The sequence below is a fragment of the Canis lupus genome, chromosome 1 (genome assembly GCF_048164855.1).
Source record: "Canis lupus baileyi chromosome 1, mCanLup2.hap1, whole genome shotgun sequence".
In the NCBI taxonomy this organism is placed as follows: domain Eukaryota; kingdom Metazoa; phylum Chordata; class Mammalia; order Carnivora; family Canidae; genus Canis; species Canis lupus.
In genome coordinates, this window is record NC_132838.1 from 61,738,706 (window position 1) to 61,763,287 (window position 24,582).

Consider the following 24,582-nt stretch of genomic DNA (forward strand, 5'->3'; position numbering starts at 1 on the left):
AAACTAAACACTGATTATGATATAATTATTAAAAATGTGTTCCTTATTTAAAAAGTTAATCTATCAGAAACATCTGCAATACTTCCACCTGGGCCCCTGTAATAGCAATAGTGAGTTATATGCATGACAAACCATGGGAGGGTGAGTCATCAGGATTTTTCCTCCTACTTTCTGTATTCTGACAAGATCAATCTATGTTCATATGGCCTAAATCTTCATTTCAAATAGGAATGGGAGAGAAATGAGATGTGGAAGGACTTCATGTCATAAAAATTTTAAACATTAGGTTTTTTAAAAATACATTTACTTGAGAGACAGAGAAAGAGAGAGGGAACACACGTGGACCCATGTAAGTAAAGGGAGGGGCAGAGGGAGAGAGAATCTCCAGCAGATTCCCCACTGAGTTTGGTGCCCAACTCAGGCTCCATCTCAGAATCTTACAACCCTGAGATCATGACCTGAGCTGAAACCAAGAATTAGTTGATTAACTGGCTGAGCCACCCAGGCACCCCAAATACTTACTACATCTACTAAGAAATTCCCACTCTATTCTTCAATATCCCTCTCTTTTCCTTCCTGAAACTCAATGCTCTCGATTCTCAAACACAAAAAAATATATTATTCTTCCATTTTATGTTCTACTGCACTCACTTAGAAGTTCGTTACTCTAGGAATATTTCCCTTCTCCTTTTAAACTCAAGATTCTAACTACATAAATCATATTTATCATTTCAAAGTCATATTAGAACTTTTAAAAATATTTTTAAAAATCTCACGTCGTTTGTCAATTGTTATTAGACAATTTCTTTTCAATTTCTTTCGATGCCTTTACACACTATTCTGCTAATAGCAATAAATGCAGAAAATTATGCTAATATATTTTACAGTATTAGTTTATATCGTGTATAACTTGAATTAATTTTTGTAAATGCATTTATCATTCTGAGTTTTTCATACAACTTTCAGTCAAAAGCATGGGTATATTTTATAAAACCAACTCTCCTATAAACACCTGACCTGAATTCAGTTACAATACTTAAAATAGGGCCTATCTCAAACTAGCTTGTTAGCATCCTAATTTACTATGTAATTATGGATTTCCTAATTGTTATCCTGACTATAATTTAAATTTCTATTTTTATCCTTTTATGTCTCACAGAATGGAAGTTTTAAAAAATCACATAAAAAGGGGATTGTATCATCAACCAAGATAATCATCATTCAACTTTGCACATTCAACTTTTTACATCGTATTTTGTGATATTATTTCTCAACATAAGGACAGAAACAGACTTACCAGAGATTTATATTTCTTTTCTAGAAGTCTTAGTACTGCAGTTCTGCTATAATATGCATGCTAAAATTAGGAGAAAACGATATTTAATTTAATATTCAAGCCATCCCATTCAAAGTCTATTTTTCCTGCATCATTTCCAATAACATAAATTACCAAGTTTTAAATTATTGTAATCAGTACAAAACAGGTTTTTCTATGTACAATGGATTATGAGCATAGCAATCACAAGAATGCAAATGATACGAAAAAACTATGGATCATTTATTAACAGTAGAAAAATATTCTTTCCCTCAATTGCAACCAGTTTCTGTGCTAAGTTATTTTAAAACCATTATCAACAAACATATCTGAAGGAAAGATAAAAAAGTGGAGGCAGGGAGATCACAACCCTCACAATGAGGAGGACACTCTGCTGTCTACATATGCAGAAGTTTGCCCAGCATGAAATATTCTAATGAACAGTATCTTAATCATTTTCTGTCAATCATATATTTTAAGTGATTCAAAGTGCCAAAAATAATTCCCTCCTTAGAGCTGAATATAGTAGGATTAAAACATGCTTTTTATGCACTGCACAAAGGGGAGATTATACATAAATATTACTAAATTATATTAGATATCACTTGTTTTCAATGTAGTTTCTTCATTTTATGTAACACAAATTATTAAACAGTATTAAACTTGGTAATAACTATCAGAATTCTGGGAAATAGAGTTAATTAAATGGGGTAGCAGTTAACTGAGCGTTAATAAAAACCCCTTTGTGTTTTAACCCTTTTGTTTTAGAATGTTTTCAAAAATTAGCAATCCTTTTTTCAACTTTAAAAGAGAAATGTTAACCAACAATTCAACTTTTGACCATGTTCTAAAAAGAAATCCTCATAGGGCATGTCTTAGACCAATCACTATACTACATCCCTCAGGCCAAGTTCAGCTGTCACCTGACCTGGTATATAAAGTTATATGGTAATAGTTACATACATTCAGTTATATATTGTCTATGGATGCTTTTGGGTTACAACAGAATTGAGTAGGTACAAAGACAGTACAGGGCAGCCCCGGTAGTGCAGCGGTTTAGCGCCACCTTCAGCCCGGGATGTGATCCTGGAGACCAGGGATCAAGTCCCATGTTGGGCTCCCTGAGTGGAGCCTTTTTCTCCCTCAGCCTGTGTCTCTGCCCCCCTCTCTCTCTGTCTCTATGAATAAATAAATAAATAATATTTTTAAAATTTTTTTTAAAAGAGACAGTACAGCCCATAAAACCAAAAATTTACCAGCTGGCAGAAAGTCGGCTAACCTCTGACTTAAAGGAGAATAGGATAATGTGATGAATTTTCATTAACACTCAGGAGTTGATTTTTTTTTAAGAATTTTCTATTGGTTAGTTTTCTGTTATCTGCTGCATACTCTTGAGAATCAAGTACTGACAATAAAAAATGTTAAGTGAAAAAACTATAAACAGAATAGGATTTGTTAAAGAGCAAAACCAATAAAAGTGTATATAATGTACCTACATAAACCAAAATCTTGATAGTTTTGCCTCTGTTGTAGAAATTTAATTTGTGCTATTACATATTTTGCATGTTTTCTACAATAAAGGTACAATTTGATAACTAAAAATTAAGAAGAAAGTATCAGATGTAAGAAACAAAGGGTTCAAGTTAATTAAATTGAGCAAACACTTATCAAAGGTATACAATAGAGGTCAGTAAGGGCTAAGCCCTAGACCTAACTGTGTTTTGGTTAATTGGGCATTATTATACAGCTTAGATAACAAAAGGCAAAACAAAAATAAAAATAAAAATAAGCCATCAATGAGGTAATGTCCAAACTCTATCAAGCAATAAATACACATGTTGCTGCTCTGCGTGGCCAGTCATGGCCCCACCCTCCTCCCTTCTCCACAGCAACAAATACATAATGCCTGGCAGACCAGTTTAGAGGAACAAAGATGTGAGAATAATAAGCCAACAGTGCTGCAGCTACTATCACACAGACCACTCTTATTCCACAGCAGATGAGGGAGGTGACAGCCTAAGGGTCTCTCTTAACTCCTAAATTAGTTTCAGTTCCAGAACAGTAATGAGGTCCACTGGAAATCACCAGCATTTAGGCATTAAACATTTTCCAAACTGCAGGTTCAGGAGGAAGCAAATGGAAGGATATTTTCAGACAGACCTCCTAAGTCTGAGGAAAAAAATGAAAATTGAATTCATGTTCAACTGTACGTACCTTAAAAATTTGAAGCTTTTAAACTAAAAAAGACTAGATTTTGGGTAGGTCATTCAGCTTAATGGATTCAAATGAATTATCATTTAAAATCCCATTCTAACTCTGTCGCTTACGAGGTAAACAAAACTGACACGTCAGTAAATGGGGTACTAATACCATCTATCTCATAGACTGTCACAAGATTTAAAGGACTAACGTGTAGAAATGATTAGAACCCTTAGCACACAGTAAAAACTGGAATTTTAGCTATTTTTTGAAACAATACAGCAATGCACTGAAAAGTATGAAAACATTCCATTTTTCCTTACCATCCACTTTTTGAACCACACAGCCTTGGTATCAACCAATGCAAAAAAGTAAATCGGATCCAAATTCTTTTGTGAGACAAGATGGCTCTGGTCATGTTTAACTGATAATAAGGACAAGGTATTCTCCACAATTTCTTCCATATACCTTAAAGTTTGGGAACAAAACAGTTTTAGAAAAAAACAAATGCTATCACACATACAACAGCATCAGTGATATAATTTATATTTATAAAATAATAAAATAAAAATTTTTAGAAACAACTTTTTTTATGTTTCAAGCAAATGGTAGAAATGGGATTCACACCCATTTTTTTTCCTGCTTTTTAAAAAATTCATGTTCTTTCTACTTCACCACTAGCTCTACAAACTTAACTTTCTGTTTTAGACTTATAATTGCACGTACAACCTTATTAAAAAATTTTAGAACTGAAAGAAAAAGTTTAAAGAACACTTAAGGAACTTACCCAAACTAGCAAAGACCAATAATAAAAGAACTGGAGGCAAGACTACAACAACCTCATTTTGCTTTGTTGTGATAAATAAAGGGTATAAAATGATATTTGCATTGAGCCATTCATATAGCTAAGCACAAATATGAAAAGCTAAGTAAACTTAATTCCTTCCCCATCACACAAGTCAATTAAGACTGTCTTTATTCTTTTTCCTTGTGATGTACATAGGACAGCAACACCCCTATATTTCATATTTGCATAAATTAGGAAACTTACTTTTCTGGATGACGAATCCAGAAAGATGGAGCCTCTTTCTGATATTCATTTAGAAGACGAACCTGAAAAGCAGTGTGTAACAGGTCTCAAAAATCAGGATTCTTAAATATAGAACTATTTAAATTTTTTTAAAAAGCATATAGCAAGTGAATACCTTTTTAAGTAAGCAGATCACATTAGGATTACTTATATCTATACCAGTTGAAAGAGTAGGAATATGATTTTCTCTAGAAAGAAAGTATAACTTCAAATATTTAGCTGAAAAGAAAAATTAAAAATATTAATTATTTACAATATTTTCTGAGAAGTAGTTTCCTATCTGTTTTCTTAAGCACAAAAAAATTTAATAAACATACCTAAGCTTGTATAAATTTCCTTAGTCATATGTAATGGTGAAAGAGTAAATGTCTGTGCATAGAATTTTAAAATCCGGTCCTACGGAAATGAAAAGATTTGCATCAGAGATTCTTACAAAGATAGAGATTAAAAAAAAATTTCACATAGTGAAAAACTTAGAAAATAAACAAAATAAACCATTCAGAAACATGAGGGGGGATGTACTTATAAATAAGAGAACAATCTTGTATTGAGCAATAAAAAGTAAAATTGACCAAAACCACATGGGCGGGGAAAGAGTGAGGTTTGATGAGTAAGCTACAATATGAAGATATTAAGAGAAAAGTAGGAGTCCTATATGGTTAAAAAAAAAACAGCCTGGGTGGCTCAGCCATTTAGCACTGCCTTCAGCCCAGGGCCTGATTCTGGGGACCCAGGATCAAGTCCCACATCCAGCTCCCTGCATGGAGCCTGCTTCTCCCTCTGCCTGTGTCTCTGCCCCCCTCTCTCTCTCTCTCTCTCTCTCTGTCGCTCATGAATGAATGAATGAATGAATGAATAAATAAATAAATAAAATCTTTAAAAAAAACAAAAACAAAAAAAAATATACTCCATTCCTTTCCAAATCCAGCATTCACTGTTTTTTTAAATTGCTTACAAGGGTAGTTTCAGTAATTTGACATTCAGGACTAATATTTTGCCTATTCCCAAGAAAAATATCATTTAACACATTTTCCAAATTTACATGATTAAAATCTAAAATAGAAACTATCACAAGGTAAATGAATTAAATGTTAATAGACGTAGCTAGAAAAATCGTTGGCCCTAGTAGATACTTACAAATGGTAGCTATCATTTTAATTATACCAACTCTAATATTGTGATGAAATTAATCCTAACAGTGAAATTTAACATCTCATTAAAGAAAAACCTAAGATTTCCTCAAGTGTTTTATTCTGGGCAAGACAGGGTGGGGGATGAGGGAGTGGTCGGGGGGAATTAATCTTGCCTATATCAAATGTTAGCATAATTTTCTTAGAAAAAATGGTTACACAAAAATAACTAAAAATTTCTAATAACCCAAAGGAATTCCTACTGAACACAGTATATTAAATATTTTGGAGGGATCCCTGGGTGGTGCAGCGGTTTGGCGCCTGCCTTTGGCCCAGGGCACGATCCTGGAGACCCGGGATCAAATCCCATGTCGGGCTCCCGGTGCATGGAGCCTGCTTCTCCCTCTGCCTATGTCTCTGCCTCTCTCTCTCTCTCTCTCTCTCTCTGTGACTATCATAAATAAAAATTAAAAAAAAAAAAAACTAATTAAATATTTTGGAAAGTTAATTTTTATAGTTGCAGCAATTGGTATCTGTCACACTTTTCAAATACTATATGCTTCACTCAGTTACATGCAAGAGTCCTTCAGAGTAGGAAATGAAGAAACAGAATCAACCTCAAGAATTTGGATCATGCATAAATTCAAAATGAAAAGAATGCCACACTTTGTTTTCTACTCCAAAATGATTGGTTCTATTACCATTTCCCCTCTACAACAACTTCTTCCAATTTTATTAAGCATTGACAATACTCTTGCTGAATAATCTATAATGGCTCAACAAAGCCACTTATATTGACCTAATATTGACTTATATTAGGATATTTACTATTTATAAAGTTATTGCATAATTTTTTAAATAATGAAAGGAAACCTACCTGACCACTTATTCTGTCTTTGTTAAGAAAAAAATAAAGAGAAATTTACAGTTGTGTTCCCTTTTAGAAAGCCTTGAAATGTTAAAAGTAATCCTGAAATATCTTTTTCCCTTCTGAAGTTCTTGGATTATTGAGTTTTTACAGAGGTCTGCATAATCTTCTGGTGTAAGGTTGAAGTGCATACCAGGTATTAGGTAATTGAACACATTTTCCTCCCTTATAAAAGCAATAAACCACTTGTTTCCAAACCACTTCTGTTTACCAGTATAATTATATCTTCATTGATGGAAGAATGTCATTTTTAACAATAAATGTATTTAATTTTTTTAATGTATTAATATTTTTTTCTACTAGAATGTAAGTTCTACAAAGGCAAAGACTTCTGTCTTGCTCAGTTTGTTTCCAAAATCTAAACTAGAATGCTACACATTGTTAGTAATCAATACATATTTGCTGAACAGATAGCAAAATTTAACTGTAGTATTAATATCTTAAATTCTGTACAAAACACTGTAACAATTTTACTGCCAAATTTTTCTTCATTGACACATCAATAAAGAAAAAGACACTCTAAACCTAGATTTTCATTTAAATATGAATATAGGATATAATAGGATTTTTTAAAACTATTTTTAATTTATGGATTTTTAATTCACATCAGTGATATTGCCAATATCAGTGATCAATATACTTTTTAATATAATCTTACTCATGTAATAGTATTCCAGAGAAGTTATAGGAGAATCATTTTTTACAATCATTTCTCTACTTACTTCGTAATTTTTGGAATTTTCTACATTTGCTTCATGATTCATCCCAATTATCTTCTAAACTTAGCTTTAGTTTTCTTCTCTTTTTAAGCAATTAAACAATCTCTAAATAAATACTTAAATACATATAAAGAAAATGCTGGGCAGCGGTTTAGCGCTGCCTGCAGCCCAGGGCGTGATCCTGGAGACCCGGGATCGAGTCCCCACATCGGGCTCCCTGCATGGTGCCTGCTTCTCCCTCTGCCTGTGTCTCTGCCTCTCTCTCTAGCTGTGTCTCTATGAATAAATAAATTAAAAAAAAAAAAAAAAACTTTAAGAAAATGCTTATGATTCAGTTAGAATAAATTCTAATCATTTTAAGTTCAAATTTTCATATATCATGAATTCTTCTAAAATGCTTTAAATAGTCTTTTAAAATATTTTTCAATTCAAAAACAAGACACAAATACTTGGATATCCCTTTACAAGATAAAACAAGGTACAATGTAACAGTCTACTCTTATTTGGCAGTGAAGTGTGACACTGGGAATCTAACCATGAAATAACAAGTTAATACCTTTAAAGAAAATCTTCACAAGTCAAAAGCTAGGATTGAAATTCCACGAATATTAGAGCTACTATTAAAGAAAATCATTCAGTTTCTTATAGAATGGTGGGAAAAAAATTTTTTTAAAAAAATCTATTTCTTTAAGCATTTTCCTTACACTAAACACAGGATCAGGATCTGAAAGAGACATTGTCAATTTTTCACAGAGTGTAGTCCAATTTTCACAGTTCAAAACATCAGATGGCGGAGCTGAACATAAGGTTTGCAAGGCTTCATATCTCACCTATAATTTAAAAAATGTTTATTAATACTCAGCCACTAGAATATCAAAAATACCCCAAATATTAAACAATGAAAACAGTCTAGATGATTGCTCTAAAGAGCCAACTGACAAAAATCAGAAGTCCTTTTATAAAACAATTTTTGAGAACTCATTTTTTTAAACTAAATGTTATCCAGAAAAAAATACGTTGTTATTTTACATAAAGCAAAAACTAAAACCTCACTGTTGGAGATTCTAGATCACATGTCTAAGTGAAAGAGGAAGGAGGATGGTGGCCAAATCCAAATCACTGGGCAAAGTTTTCCAATGGCTTTGTCCCACACATCTTTCCTATTTAAGCAAGCACCTATAGGTGGTCCTATAGTTTGAGAGCCTTAATTTTTAAAATAGCCTGGTGAAGGATTCCCATTCCAGAATATAGGAACAATTCTAACAAAATAATTAATTTGGACTACTTTTTGATGTTACACCATATTTTCTGACCTAATCACGGAAGTAGAAAAAGTTAACAGTGCGATGAAAAATTGAATGTCTTTATTTTCACAGAAAGCTTACTTCTTAATCATTCTTTGCAAGATCGAATCAGAATTCACTTAAAATAGTATGACCCAAAGACAGTGAAAAATAGCTCTATTCCAATCATGAATGCAACAAGGCTTCTCCCCCACCACTCTCTGACTAGTGAGTAATAACACTGATTCCAACCTGTTTCTCAAAATCTGGTTGTTTCTCCAGTTGAAATAACTGAAACCTAGTGGTTTAAAAAGGGCAAGAGGTGGGGGACAGGAGAGGAGAGGAGACACAGGAGAATATAAGACCTTAGGAAATGAGACCTTCTAAATCAGGGTATCAAGTTTCAGGTGAAAAAGAATACACATGCACTTGAAAGTGTCTATATATTCATATGAAAGAACTTCTAAATATAACTATATTTGTGATAGGGACTGGGGGACTATGGAGAGATTTCAGAAACATTAAGTAATTTCTCCTTCTCAGTTAATTTTTAAGACAAATCCCATTAAGAATTTAGGTTTCTGGGACGCCTGTGTGGCTCAGTGCTTGAGCACCTGCCTTTGGCCCAGAGCATGATCCTGGAGTCCCAGGATCGAGTCCCACATCAGGCTCCCTGCATGGAGCCTGCTTCTCCCTCTGCTTTTGTCTCTGCCTCTCTCTCTGTCTCTCATGAATAAATAAATAAAATCTTAACAAAAAAAAAAAAAGAATGTAGGTTTCTGAGCAAGTATAGATTTCCAAGTCATCCACCTAAACTGAAGACAGTAAGATTGTCATCATATAAAAGTCAAGTCCCATTTCTAATATCTTTTGAAATATTTACTAAGAACCTAGAAAATAAATCAGAATGTGAAATGCTAAAAGTTATTCTTTGATAAAAACAAACCTGTGGGAGTGAATCATAACTATTCATTTAGTTTAAAATGAAAAGTCAAAAATCATTTCAAAAACTGAAACTAATTGGCAAAATAGGCACAAAGTCTTAGGTACTTAAAATCCTATTTTCTATTTCAGACTCACTTAATGAAATAAGAACTTGATAATCAGTAATTTACATAATCTTAAAATATAAACAGGCATGATTCAATAGAAGTGCTTCTTTAAAATCTTTTCCTAATAAACAAACACACATGTCGAAGTTGCTCACATTTTCCAGAAGCAGAAAGAACATTAAATGAAGATCGTATTTCTTCAAGGAAATCACTAAAGCAACAGTGAAAGAACAGTATGGGGGACAACTGTTTATAACTTTATCCCTTCAGGGGCACCTGGGTGGCTCAGTGGTTGAGCGTCTGCCTTTGGCTCAGGTCGTGATCCCGGGGTCCTGGGATCGAGTCCTGCATCAGTCTCCTGCTGGGACCCTGCTTCTCCCTCTGCCTAGGTCTCTGTCTCTCTCTCTTGTCTTTCATGAATAAATAAATAAAATCTTAAAAAAAAAAAAAAAGGGATCCCTGGGTGGCGCAGCGGTCTGGCGCCTGCCTTTGGCCCAGGGCGCGATCCTAGAGACCCGGGATCGAATCCCACGTCGGGCTCCCGGTGCATGGAGCCTGCTTCTCCCTCTGTCTATGTCTCTGCCTCTCTTTCTCTCTCTGTGTGACTATCATAAATAAATAAAAATTTTTTAAAAAATAAATAAATAAAAATTAAAAAAAAAACTTTATCCCTTCAAAACTGAAACTAGACATAAAAATTTTCTCCTACAAACCAGGAGAATGCTCTGACAGAATGCTCTGACAGCCTCCCTTACTCTGTGACCTTTCAAGACTGGAAAGTCTAGCAGGGATGCCAGTCTAGGAGCACCACGATAATAAAGGCCGATCTTCAAGAGAAACAGTCAGCTGCTACTGATGAGAACCTAATATATTATAAATATATGCACGTGACTGAACTTGACAGCTATCCTCTAAACTTACCTCTTTAGGTTGCCCGGGATCCAACTGGTCTAAAATCAATTGTAATTTTCCTTGACAAAATTTGTAACTCTGTAACACAATTGACAGAACATTCATTTAGAAGACTTTTTTAGAAGTACTGCTATAAATTATTTTTTAATATAATTCCAAGCGCAAAATGCATTCGGAGCAAGAAAAGGGAGCAATCTATTCTGATTTGGCAGAAAACTTAGAATTTGTTTCCCAAGGCATTTATATGGGAGCTGAATGTCTCAGGAGAACAGCATACTTCATGTATATGAAAATGATTATTATTTGCTGAGCAACTGCAATGTGTAGTACACTGTAAGATTCAAAAGATGTAAAGCCAAGATGTTTTATACCCAGAAATGTGAGCTGAAACAGTAAGATAAAACAAGAAAGCACTAATGGTACCCTAGTTAGGCATGGCTATGATGCTGCTTGAACATTTGTGTCCCTTTTTCTTTTCTGTACTTTTCCTTAGTCTTTCTCCATGCCTCCTTTTTGGTGAAAAACTCTCGAGATGAAAGCTTCCATCTAGAAAAAAGTTTATAGCACACCATAAGCTACTTTGGAAAAGGAAAGGGTCTTTTTCTTGCTAAAGGCAATTTAAATATGACTAATATCTAAAATAATCATCTAAAAATAAAACTTCCATTAAAACAATAGCTGTCATTTATTCCTTTTATGTAACAACCCCTATATGATCTTTATTCACAAGGGCTGAAATATGGAAATATGAAAACTGAGGTTAAATAACTGCTCCAAGTCACCCAGCTATCAGAACTAAGATTCCCATCCACATCTTTATTACCTATACTCTTTCCTGAGGTGTTCTCATCTAGTTCTTTAAGTACATCATGATGACTCAAATCTCCATCAGCCACTTCATCTCCAAAGTTATATATAATTATCCTTTCAACATTTCCATTTGGATGTCTAGTAGGCATCTCAAACTTAATATGTCCAAGACAGAATTCTTGATTTTATTCCAAACCTGCTCCTCCCTCAAACTTCCTCATCCTCCTAAATGACACTACTCCACATCCAGATTGTTTACTTAGATCAAAAATAGGAGTCAATCTTGGTTTTTACTTTCCCTTATGTCCTATACCCAACATCAGTAAGTCACATATGAGAATCCTCAAGTTCCACATATTTTAACTCCAACTACCCCATACTTCACTGCTGAAACCTTAAACCAAGGCACCATTGCTAGACAAGCTTTTTCTCCCCCCTTTAGCCTGGCCCTTTTGCCTCTCTTATAAACTTGATTTCTTCTGATCCTTCTGCTGCTATCATGACATTTACCAGATCTTATCTAGGTCTAAAATGTCTTGCCATCCAACTTACTAAAAAATAAGCATAATGTCAAGGACATGAATCTTAATTGGATAGATAAAGTTTCAATCCCCGAGTCAATCTTAACTAGTTATGTGGCCCTGGAGTCTTTAACCTCATCCTCAGTTTTCACATCTACCTCCCAGTGTCACTGGGAAGGATTAAATGGGTAAGAATTAAATGGGGAAAATTACAAAGCCTTTTGCTTTGTTGTTATAAAATCTTTAAGTTTGAAGTAAATTTCCTGTTTCTCAGGAAATTTTTTATGAGAAAATATAAAATAACTGACTCTACCTACCAACTAGCTATTCAAAATCAAGCAATTTAAAGATGTAATTCATTGATTTCTATAGATTCCATTCTAATCCAGCCTCTTTTCCAATACTGAGGCATACTCTATAACAACTCTGATAAATGGGGAGCCAGACATTGTTTGAACATTCTCAACTACAGCAAGTTCATATTTGGTGAAGCAACTAATATGATGTCAAAGCACCCGTCAAAAAAACTTGAAGGGATGAGCACTGGGTGTTATTCTATATGTTGGCAAATTGAACACCAATAAAAAATAAATTTATTTAAAAAAAAAAAGAATCGGATGCTAAAAAAAAAAAAAATTGAATGCTAAAAAAAAAAAAAAAAAAAGAATCGGATGCTTAACTGACTGAGCCACCCAGGTACCCCAGTAAATTGCTATCCTTAATGTGAGCTTTATATGTACTGTTGCTGTTTAGGTTGTTTTGCATTGAACACATTTGGATTTCTAAGTACCATGAGATGATTAAAATGATCTGCCCCCGCAAAAAAAAAAAAAAAGTATTACATAACTTTTAACAACATTCATTTACTTAAACATTCACTGTGACAAAAGCCTTTGTTTTCTAATCTCGTGTGCAATACTCTAGGCAAGCAACTCTTACTCTCTAAAAATGGTTTTACCTTTTATTTCACAAAAATGATTAAGGCTAATCAACATGATGATCCTTCAACTTACCTCCCCTTCCCTCCCCCCCAATATTATCCTGGTAAACTCTTAATCAAATTCAAAGATCTTTTCTTAGTCTTCAGGACTGACTTCTCTCTATCCTTCATTACAGCTAGTTAACCATCACTTCCACCTTGAAATTCATCCCCGTCTTAAGTTCCTACCCAGTGCACTGTGGTTTGGTACCTTCTTTTCTGATCCATCCTTTAGTCTCTCCTGGCCCTCTGAAAATGTATTTCCTAAGGTCTCACCTATTTTGGTGGTCCTAACCTTTCTACCAAGTGAATCCTGCATTTGAAACCACTTGTTACACCACTGGAATACCTTACTGGTATCTGATATTCAAAATCTTTTAAAAAAAAAAAAAAAAAAGGACCTCCCCATATTCTTCTCCACGCCTAACCTTCCTCCCTAATCCCAAGCATGGCTTATGACACCATGGTCTTCCTACCACCTCAGCTTGAAACCACTGCTAGACTTCTGACCCTATTCCACTCTGCTCTACTCACCCCAAAACACTTCAATACTCAAGTTTAATGTCATACCTCTGTAATAATTCTCACATTAGTCTCTTTTTATTCCTACAAAGCCTCCTTGTTCAGGCTTTCTTCTTACTTCAACTATTAAAATAGCCTTCTAAGTTCTCTCCCTACGACTGCTTTCTCACGTGCTCCTGCCCTCTGTACACAATTATCAGTTAAAACTCCTCAACACACTTTTTCTGTTCAGAAACCTAAAATGATTGCTCTTTTCTTGCAAAACAATCCAATTTAGCTTTTAAATGCATTAATTTATTTCTCATATATTTATTTGGCATCATACTGTCTTTCAGATACCTATTATGTAATTAATGTACCAGGCACTAAAATTTTATAGCTAGGAACAATAACTAAGGTCTAATCTCTGCCCCATAATTTGGCCTTAACCTACCCTTCCAATTTACTCCCCACCAACTCTTTGTTCTAACCCTTCACATAAACAAACTATTCAGGTTACCCAATAGGCCACATTCCTCGCTGCTTTATTCCTTGTTTGAAATACTTTCCTCTATAGCTCTTTGATATTCTTAGTTATAAAGACTCTTCTTTAGATTTCCCAGGATGCATTATTTCTACCTTACAACTCTGTTATTTATGTACATAACATCTTCACAATCTCAAGTAAGCTCCTTGAAGAATATATACCTGATTAATCTTTTCACTTTGGCAGTGCTTATCATAAACTATTACACATAGTATATACCCAGTACATATATGTTAGGTAAATAGACAACCAAAGAGTTGAAATTCCTCAAATTCATATTTGCCTGTTCTCCCAGATTAAAATGCATATTAGAAAAGCATAGCCTGGGGGTGTCCAAATCTTGGGTTAGGCTCAGTTTATGATCTCAGGGTTGTGACACTGAGCCGCAGTCGGCTGGGCTCCCTCTCCATCTGCCCCTCCCACTTGTGTTCATGTGCTCTTTCTCTCTAAAATAAATAAATTAATTTTTTTAAAAAAGCATAGTTTTTAATAGGTATCTGATTGGAGTAGCCTCATTAATCTACTACCCTTTAATTATTTATCATTTAATTATTAATTATATTCAGTATCTTCTTAAACATAGTATATACTATCTTTAAAAATGTTATTCAAGCAATGAAAATTTTTTGTTACAGTAGACATCAGAATGAACCTAATGCCTTCCCCAAAGGCTACCTATTTTTTTTAAGGTCTTTTTGTGTGTTACTGTGCATCAGTGGACTGACATAAATTTCCATAGCAACCAACTAATAACTTCTTTAATTGGAAAAAGTAGATAGTGTTTTCCGTGTAATACATATTTGTTACGATTTTTCAACCGTTCTAGATATTTCTTAGATTGAAAATTCCTGAGGGGAGTAGTATCTGCCAACTTTATTTGTAAAGTAACACAAGACAAATCTGCTGGTGATATCAATATAGGTAGATACTTCTAAAGGAAGTTTTTAAAACATATTTACTTATGTTAAAGGATAAGTTAAGCAAATAATTTCTGAGCACATTCCAAGGAGAAATACCAAGAAATAGAATTGAGTGAAAATCTAAAATGTTTTCGGTCTGAATACTTGGACTTTTTAAAACAAGGAACAATGCTCCATTTTTTTCCTCTTATTGTTCAATTTCAATGTAAATGGATGGTTCATCAAATAAATAAAGTATAATCCTGTAAGTACCCAGAGTCCTACAGTATGTTTTTCCAGGCCTTCTTTGATCTGAAGCAGTTCCATAAACCTACTGAATAAAACTAAACTAAAATCTCTGTAACCCAGCTTCTTCTAAAGAGTATATCCAACAGGAAATATTAAGGTCCACAAGGTGAAAGAAATTCAGTCTTTCCCATTTCCTCCCCATCACATCAAAAAATAAACCTCAATCGCTCTCAGCCTTTTGGCTAAGATCAAGGGTAGAAAATAAACCTGACTTGTAAAATTCTAAACTTAGCACAATCTCTCCTGAGCAAAGCAAATTTTAAGTTCTGCTTTAACAACTTCCAAACATATTTCCCTCAAAAGTGCAGTCTCAACTATGATCAGTATGTGTGACTTTTTCACATTTCACCCAAACTCCCCAAATCCCTTTTTGGTATTTGGCATCTGTTACAGCTATGTCCTCACGTTAGCATTAATTAGATGAAATGTTTCATTAAAAATATCAGGTAGGATTCACACAAAGGTCAGAGAGACTCCACTTGGCCTGGAAGTTTCTGTGGGGAAGTTGATGGTACATGCATTTAAGGCTCTAGTCTAACTAGTCTCTTTTGTCTTCTACTGGGACTAATCAAACCAGTGGCCTTTCTGCTAGCTCTGCTCTAGCCAAATGACAAGGATTCTAATAACCTGGAAAGAAAAAATGTAAAACCTCAAATCTTTGATATTACAAAGAAGCTTAATGTTTTAAAACTAACAATTCACAGTGACTTTCATCTTAGAAGATAAGAAAAATGTTTTATTTCCATATTTCATCTGTAATATAAACTTTGATTAATAAAAATCAATCAGGAATAAGATGCTTTGTTTAAAGCTTAAGCAGATGTTTCAAGCATTATTAAAAAAATCAATTAGTTTATTTTCATACCTCATTAAGATTGGTCTCAGATATAATGTAATCACTAAACATATGATTCTAGAAGATATTATTTCATGTACTCAATTTTTAAGATTAGGTAATTTTATTATTTTTCTTCTGAATCTTAAAACTGGAAAGCAGAAAAAATCTGGCTAACAAAGAATGTATTGAAGTTACTGATTATTAAATGCCATTTCAAGACATAAATTAAAATGAAACAACACACCTGATTGAATGATGAATCACTATCAGAGCAATTATCTGTGCAGTAACTGTTGTTGCTTTTCTCCTTCTGAATTTTTTTTTGCCTCTCTTGATTTCGTATCTCATCTTCTTCAAACTTGTTAATCATAGATTCCACCACTACCATCATGATATTCTTCAGGGAATGCATCATTTCTTTGTATCTTTAAATTCAAAGCAGTCTTGGTAAGAATAAGAATATTAGCACAAATTAAAACACTCAGCTAAATTGAACTACCTTATTTTTTTTCTGTAAAGTTCCTTTAAGAGCACAATTCCAAAGAGAAAAAAATATGTCAGTTTTGGGCTTTCTTTTTAATTTTTTATGAGAGACACAGAGAGAAAGGCAGAGACATAAGCAGAGGGAGAGGCAAGCTCCCTGCTCAGGAAGACAAATGCTCAACCACTGAGCCACCCAGCTGTTCCTATGTCAGGTTTTCTTAAAAAACAATGGCACAATGGAATTCACACAACAGGAATAAATATTAATTAGGATTCTAAAATGTGTGTGATTTCCCAGGCTTCTTCATCTGATTACATGAACCAAAGTAGTAAAATTAACACAGTATAAAGCAAGATGTTCCAACGGCATGGACACCAGTACTCAGCAACAGCCAACTGCTAATATCATATTTAACCAGAATAGTCTGTCTGGCAAGTCCTTTAGTCCTTGCTTTATTTCTACTTCTTTCTCTATTCTCCTCCCTTCCTCGATTCCTTTCCTTCATTTCTCCTCTGCCTATATTTGATCTCTATAGACACCTATAGCCACCACTAAGACCTAAATAAGAGTTAAGCTATCAGTGGGCCCTTTACAAGAGACGCTAAAGAACCCATTGTCAGAGATGTTAAGAAGGGATTCTTGAAATTGGTAAGAATTTGAACCAGACAGCTTCTAAATCCCTTTTACTTCCATGGATCTAAATCTTAGAAAGAGAGGTGCCTGGGTGACTCAGTTGGTTACACATCCAACTCTTGATTTTGGCTCAGGTCATAATCTCCAGGTCCTGAGATCAAACCCTTCGAGCCTGCTTAAGATTCTCTCTCTTTCCCTTCACTCCTCTCCAATTCACCTATGTGTGTGTATGTGAGCATATTCGCTCTGTCTAAAATAAATAAAATCTTAAAAAATAATAAATAAAAGTAATAAATAAAAGTCTCAAAAAGAACTTATAAAGTTCTCCACTTATTAAGTGCAAACTCTCCAGCATCCATATTAACCTTAGAAATAGAATTTTAGAGCTAAATGAAACTATAAAAAAAAAAAAAATCTAATGTACTCTTTTGTTTTACAAATAAGGACTAGGTGACCTGGACCATTGAAATGTCTATATTTAAATAAACATACTAGAATAAAGTATTAAATTTGGAATCAGAAAAGTTGTATTAAAATCCTGACTACTGGGCAGCCCAGGTGGCTCAGCAGTTTAGTGCCGCCTTCAGCCCAGGGTGTGATCCTGGAGTCCCGGGATTGAGTCCCACATCAGGCTCCCTGCATGGAGCCTGCTTCTGCCTCTGCCTGTGTCTCTGCCTCTCTCTCTCTTACTCTCTGTGTCTCTCATAAATTAAAAAAAAAAAAAAAATCCTGACTACCTACCAGCTTTGTCACCATAAATAAGTTTAATTTTCCTCAATTATAAAATGAGATAAAAAAAATATATAATCTAGCTAACCTATTTCACATAGCCACAGCAAGAGTAGGTATCTGAAAGTTCTTTGTAAATATAAAGCATAATACATATATTTATTATCATGTTGTAATAAAAATACATCAGGAAAATAAGCACAGAAAATTCCCTTTCTTTATATTTTGGTAAATGGGTCATTTTAACTCCATAAATAAAAGGAAGGATAGGTAAGTTACTATCATAAAAACAACAAAACCATGCTTGAGGATTTAGATAGAAATAGGAGACTGAGATTTTAAAGTTTAAAGGCATTTTAAAATATATTTTAAATTATATGTTATACATTATATATTATTAAATATATAATTCTATATGACTTAAAATATATTCTCATATATTTAATATGATTTAGCAATATATAATTTGTGCAATATATATCTAGAAGCAAGTTTAATACATAATTTATGTATGTATTTTTAAAGCACCAGAAATTGTGAGAAAACACTAAATATTACAAGAAGATGGTAATAGTTAGAATCAATACAGGAGGAAAACACATACAGAAGAGAACTTCTATAGAAGTGAGAAAAAGTCCAGGGAGGATCCAAGTTTAAGGTAAGAGGATATAAAGAGCAAGAAGGAACCCTAGGTCACTCATCAGACTAAATGGCGAAGGAGACAGGATAACTGAGACGGAGGACTCTAGCTTTCTCCTCTACACATTCACAGTAGCAAGAAACAGGGAAGCATAACAATGCCCTGGTAGCAATCAAGAGCTAACCATCAAAACCTGTTCTCTTCTTCGACAGTAATTGGATTATAGCTGGACAGGCCTAAACTATAACCCCCAGATTCCTTTGCAGTTACGTATAGCCATGTAAACAACATAAAGTCCTTTCCTCTTAAAATTGACCATATGGTCAGGATGCCTGGGTGGCTCAGCAGTTGAGCATCTATCTGCCTTCAGCTCGGCGTGATCCTGGGTCTGGGGATCAAGTCCCCCATCCTCACAGGGAGCCCGTTTCTCTCTCTGCCTATGTCTCTGCCTCTCTATGTGTCTTTCATGAATATATAAATAAATAATCTTTAAAAAAGATCTCAGGAAAAAAATTGACAATACGGTAATTAAATAATGAATATAAAGGTAAAATCTCAATGATGTATATAGGGTTAGATTAAGGGTAATTAAAATTCACAGAAAATCTGTACATTCCATTTTAGACATGTTTCCTCCTGACCTTTTTGAAAACACCAACATGAATTCTTCCACAAAAAGTATCAGCAAACTGTCCACAGAAAGAGATAAGAATAATAATTTTTACTTTTATCTTTTTTAAACGAGTAATTTCTCCACCCAATGAGGGGCCCAAACTCACAAACCCAAAATCAAGATTTGCATGCTCCATTGAGCAGGGGGTGCCCCAATAATAATTTTTAAAATTTGAAAAACAAAAAAGCCAAACCCCCAATATCAAGAGTCAAATGAACTAGACCTCAAAATAGCTACTGCAGTTTGGAAAAAAACAAAACAAATGCATGAAGACCATTAAGACTTACTCAATATTCCAAGTGAAAATAAGAAAAAGTTCTAAGAGGTAGTGAATAAAAGCCACATCAATTAATAATGAAAATCTACATGGTGAGTAGTTACATATATGAGGAATAGATGACAAACCCTACAAATGAATTCTTCCACCAGTAAACCTCTATTTTAAGAAATATCAAAAAGGGGAGACGTGGTGGCCCAGTAGGTTGAGCATCTGATTCTTGATTTAGGCTGGAATCATGATCTCAGGATCCTGGGATAGAGCCCCACGTCTAGCTCTCTGCGCGGTGGAAGTCAGCGTGCCCCTCACCCTGCTCATGTTGTGTCTCTCTCTCTCTCTCTCTTTCTCTCTCTCTCTCAAATAAGTTAATAAAATCTTTTTAAAAATTAAAATGTTTAAGAAAATAATTTCTAATTATGATTAAAATACTGTTAATAGAGGTACTAATGCCTAATCATCAATACTAATTTCTAAAGCATCACACACACACAAAAGAAAAAAAAACTGCACAACTTACAATCTTTCATCTACAACTCACAAAGCAGAAGACAAACACTCAAGACATTTAACAGCTTTGTGAGGTAATTATTATTGCTTTAATTTTTACATGTGGATGAACTAAAACACAAGAAAATTAAATGGCTTACCCAGAGATTAAAAAAAAAAATCCTAACAGTCCCATAGAAAACTTTGCTCTTAGCATGAAAATGCTTTCATTTTCTGATTAATAAAATATTTTAATACTCCTTTTAGAATAAATTTAAGAGTACTGCCAGAAATAGATTATTTGTAATTATCCAAAGATGAATATGATGTTAGCTTTTTTCCTTAAAATCAATAAATAAGAAATCCTAATCTGCATGGCTTTTACTTAATATATCTTAGTGGTTTGAACTTTATTAATTTATTAATAGGTGTACACTATTGCATTGTTCAGTAACATATTTATTTAAATAATACAGTAACTTGTCACAAAAGGAAAGTGATCCTGTCCAATCATAAAGAGTTTAAGCACTTAAAAATAAATCAGATTTGGGCACGTGGGTGGCTCAGTCCATTGGGCATCTGCCTTCAGCTTAGGTTATAATCCCAAGGTCCTGGAATCAAGTTCTGCATCGACCTGCCTGCTCAGCAGGAAGTTTGCTTCTCCCTCTACCCTTCCCCCCTGCTCATGATCTCTTCCTCTCTCATTCTCTCTCAAATAAATAAATAAAAATCTTTTTTAAAAAAATAAAATAAAAATAAATCAGACTTAATGTTTTGAAATACAATAGGTAACATAAGTTCAAGTACATAATCCAATTTTTGTAATACTGGAAAGATGAGCCATATTCCAAGCTTCAATACCTGCCTTCGAACTGCAGTAAAAGGCAATCATGATGACCCAGCATGGAAAAACACAATGCCAAAGGTCCCTAGACACATCACATATATTCAAGTCCAGAGAATAGAATGAAGGAAATGTCATATACCCAAATCATTACCAAAATTAAATTTGTGGGATCCAAATTTAAAAGACTTTACTATGAATAAAAATTCTGTAAAATTTTTATTAGAGTAAAAAAAGTTATTGCCACTTAGCTTCAGATAGCAATTTTTAATTGGAAGCTAAAGAACGGAATTGGAAGAATTGGAAGCTAAAGAACGGAGCTACAAGAATAAGCATGAATTTTTTTTAAGATTTTATTTATTTATTTGACAGAGGGAGCACAAGTAGGCAGAGTGGCAGGCATAGGGAGAGGGAGGAGCAGGCTCCCCACTGAGCACTCAGAGAGCCCAATGTGGGACTCAATCCCAGGATCCCAGAATTGAGACCTGAGCCAAAGGCAGACGCCTAAGCAAGTGAGCTACCCAAGTACCCCCAAGAATAAGTATGAATTCAAGAGAAACTCGAAAATTACTCCCCCCAATCCTGCCCCTTATAGCCCTCAAGTCTTCTGTTGTGTCACATTTCATGCTACAGGTAAAGAAAAAAAAAAAACAGACCTTCAAATTATCAATTATGCCAAGGATTGAAACATTAAAACATGGAATATCCAAGTAGCTGAGCTTAAATGTGAAAAGGAAGCTTTCAAATTTCTTTCTTCTCAGTTACTGTTCTGTATTAAATTATACTTTGAGTGACAGTTAGGTATTTTCTGTCATGCTGTCCCACTGTTCAAGAACCCAAGTACCTCCCTAATGTCTATGATATCCACTTGGCTTCCATTTAAGGGTTTCCATTCACCTGGCCAACTTTGAGCCTCATGACCTCTTTAGTTAAAAGGCAGTTTTTAAAACATCAAATCAAACAGAAGCTATATTGTTCTCATCTTCTGTAAGGCCAGAAAGGCAGGCAAGCAATAAGCAATATACATGGAGAGCACTTGTAAAGGGTTGAAAGTCATACATGTACAGCCACACAGCTCCTGCCCTTAGGAATCCATATAGATTAGCAGGGAGTCAAAAACACAAGTAATTATAAAAAGCAACTGCAGAAAAAACAATATAAGAATTCTTATGGGGCAACATTCACTGAAAGTACCCCCAAAAGGGAACTCAGAGAAAGACAGGCTCTACGCTGGATTCCAATATCAAACAACTGTATCACTCTGGGAAAATCCCTTAATTTGCCTCTCTGAGCCTGTAAATTAAGGACCTTAGAACAAATTATTGCCAAAGTATTTTCTAGTACTGATATCTGAAAATTTTATGGACTTAAAATTAATTTAACAAAAACTGAGCTCACAAATAACATACTTATTTTTTTTAGTTTTCTAATTACTGTCCAACTGTGAATGAGCCCTAATGAGAGGGTTCGTCTCCAGTATCCATCCTCCCCCCTCTTGCACCTAATGTTAGGTTAATACTCCTAATACTCCTACCCAAAGTTATCACTGTGAGGACAGGGTCATCAGCTCAGCATTAAACCTCTCAGTCTCCATTGTAGATAAGCATGTGACCAAGTTTTAGCCAATGGAAAGTGAGTGAATAAAGAATCCTGCTTTCCTATTCTCCCTTCTCTTGTCCATGTTGAAACCTAGTTGTAGAGTTAGTATAGCTGCTACGACTATGCAGGTGAAGGGAATAATAAGAAGAGAGGTTGGTAAAATCCATACTCGGGACCTAACCTATCCTTTGTTTTTGTAAAGGTTAATCAGAACACAGGTACATTCTCACTCACATATTGTGTATGGCTGTATTATTACTACAACAGCTTGCAAAGCCTAAAATATTTATTACATAGCGCTTTAAAGAAAAAGTTGACTAGCTTCTGCCCCAGGATACAATGGAACAATGAAGTACAAAGAACCTGGGGTCCCTAGATAAATTCACTGGACAGATCCACCTACCTATCCTGCACTCACGTACTTCTGAAGTATTGTATAAGGAGGGAAAAAAATGTGCTTTCTTTGAGCCACTACATTTTGTTGTTTCTTTGTTATAGCTGTTTAGTATATATTCTAACATCTTCCTGTATATTTCCATGTGATCTTTTGCATATATCATGACATTTATACTATATTGAAGTTATCTATTTTGAATTTATTTTTCAGTGTAATGTCAAACTCCTAAAAACACTATGGATTAGATTATTCAAGGGTAGGAAGCATCTTATTTAACATTAGAGCCCCAAGACCTAAAACCTAACATATAGTAGTTTCTATTAAATAGGTGATTACTATACAATGAGGGAAAAGAAAAAACTATTTATTGCTAAAGTCGAAATCATGTCAAACATCAGTAAAATAAATTTGATTATACTGGCAAGAGACAGTATCATTAATGCATCCAACAAATACCTATTAAGTACCTAAAATGTGCCAGGCATTTTTCAAGCCATTAAGGGCACAGAAATGGAAAAAATAAAATTATCTACTTTTATAGAGCTTACATTCTAGTGGGGAAATAAAGAAAATAAGCAGAAAATAAGCAAATACATATATCATCTCATATTAATCAATAACAAAACATGAAAAGGAAAAATAAACCAAGGAAAAAGGAGAAAAAGTAAAAGGGACAGGCTACTGTTCTACATACAAAGGTCAGAGAAGGTCTCTCTGATAAGGTGACATTGAACTGAGACCTAGAAAAAGTAAAGGAACACCAGGAACAACTCAAGGACATTCCCTCCTACCACTGATTTTCAACATCCTACTGGAAGTCCTAACTGATGTAATAAGACAAGAAAAGGAAGTAAAAAGCAAGCAAATTGGATAGGAAAAAGCAAGTCCTTGTTAATAAATGACATCGTCTATGCTAAAAATCTGAAAACAAAAATGATAATAAAACTCCTAGAATTAACAAGCAATTACAGCAAAGTTGCAGGATACAAGTTTAATACACAAAAATCAATCACTTTCCTATATACCAGCAATGAACTTAGAATTCTACTTAGAATTGGGAATTAAAGCCATAATACTATTTACATTAGCAAAAATGAGACACTTCGGTATAAATCCAACAAAATACATATAAGATCAGTACAGGAGCACCTGGGTGGCTCAGTAGTTGAGCATCTGCCTTTGGCTCAGGTCATGATCCTGGGGTCCTGGGATCAAGTCCCGCATTGGGCTCCCCACGGAGCCTGCTTCTCCCTCTCCTATGTCTCTGCCTCTCTCTCCATGTCTCTCATGAATACATAAATAAAATGTTAAACAAAAAGAGAGAGAGATCAGTATAAACAAAACTGTAAAACTCAACTGAAGGAAATCAAAACAGAACTAAATAAATGGAAAAATATTCCATTCCATGTTCATGGATTAAGAATACTCAATATTGTCCAGATGTAAACTCTTCTCAACTTCATCTGTGAATCCAATGCAATCCCAAATAAAATCCCAGGAAATTATTTTGTGAATATAAACTAGCTGATTCCAAAGCGTATACAAAGAGGCAAAAAAAAAAAAAAAAAGAAAAAAGAAAAGCTAGCACAATATTTAAGAAGAATGAAGCTGGAGAACTAATAACATTCCTCAACAGCAAAACTTGACTTCGAAACTATAAAGCTAAAGTTTTAGCTTTATAGCTAAATTGTGAAATATTCACAAAAGGATAGACAAATATGTGGAACAAAGGAGCAAAAGCAACACAGTAAAATAAAGATGGTCTTTTTAATAAATAGTGCTGAACAA

At 34.3% G+C, this 24,582-nt stretch overlaps 1 protein-coding gene across 5 annotated transcripts in view; it reads right to left on the reverse strand.

The window, feature by feature from the left end:
• Window positions 1-24,582, reverse strand: part of TBC1D32 (TBC1 domain family member 32) — a 211,736-nt gene that overhangs the window by 175,123 nt on the left and 12,031 nt on the right. For 3 of the 5 annotated variants that reach the window (XR_012033870.1, XM_072832067.1, XM_072832079.1), the window contains exons 4-11: window positions 16,277-16,457; window positions 10,638-10,706; window positions 8,086-8,211; window positions 4,922-5,000; window positions 4,720-4,823; window positions 4,566-4,627; window positions 3,838-3,982; window positions 1,298-1,357 (exon numbers count right to left, since the gene is read on the reverse strand). Coding sequence is in view for 4 of the 5 variants with exons in the window: in XM_072832067.1 (XP_072688168.1) it covers window positions 1,298-1,357; window positions 3,838-3,982; window positions 4,566-4,627; window positions 4,720-4,823; window positions 4,922-5,000; window positions 8,086-8,211; window positions 10,638-10,706; window positions 16,277-16,457 (826 nt within the window). In the remaining variant the exon portion in view is untranslated. Of the gene's footprint in view, window positions 1-1,297; window positions 1,358-3,837; window positions 3,983-4,565; window positions 4,628-4,719; window positions 4,824-4,921; window positions 5,001-8,085; window positions 8,212-10,637; window positions 10,707-11,051; window positions 11,175-16,276; window positions 16,458-24,582 lie in introns of those variants that run through there. The other 2 variants (XM_072832085.1, XM_072832057.1) reach the window with 2 other exon arrangements.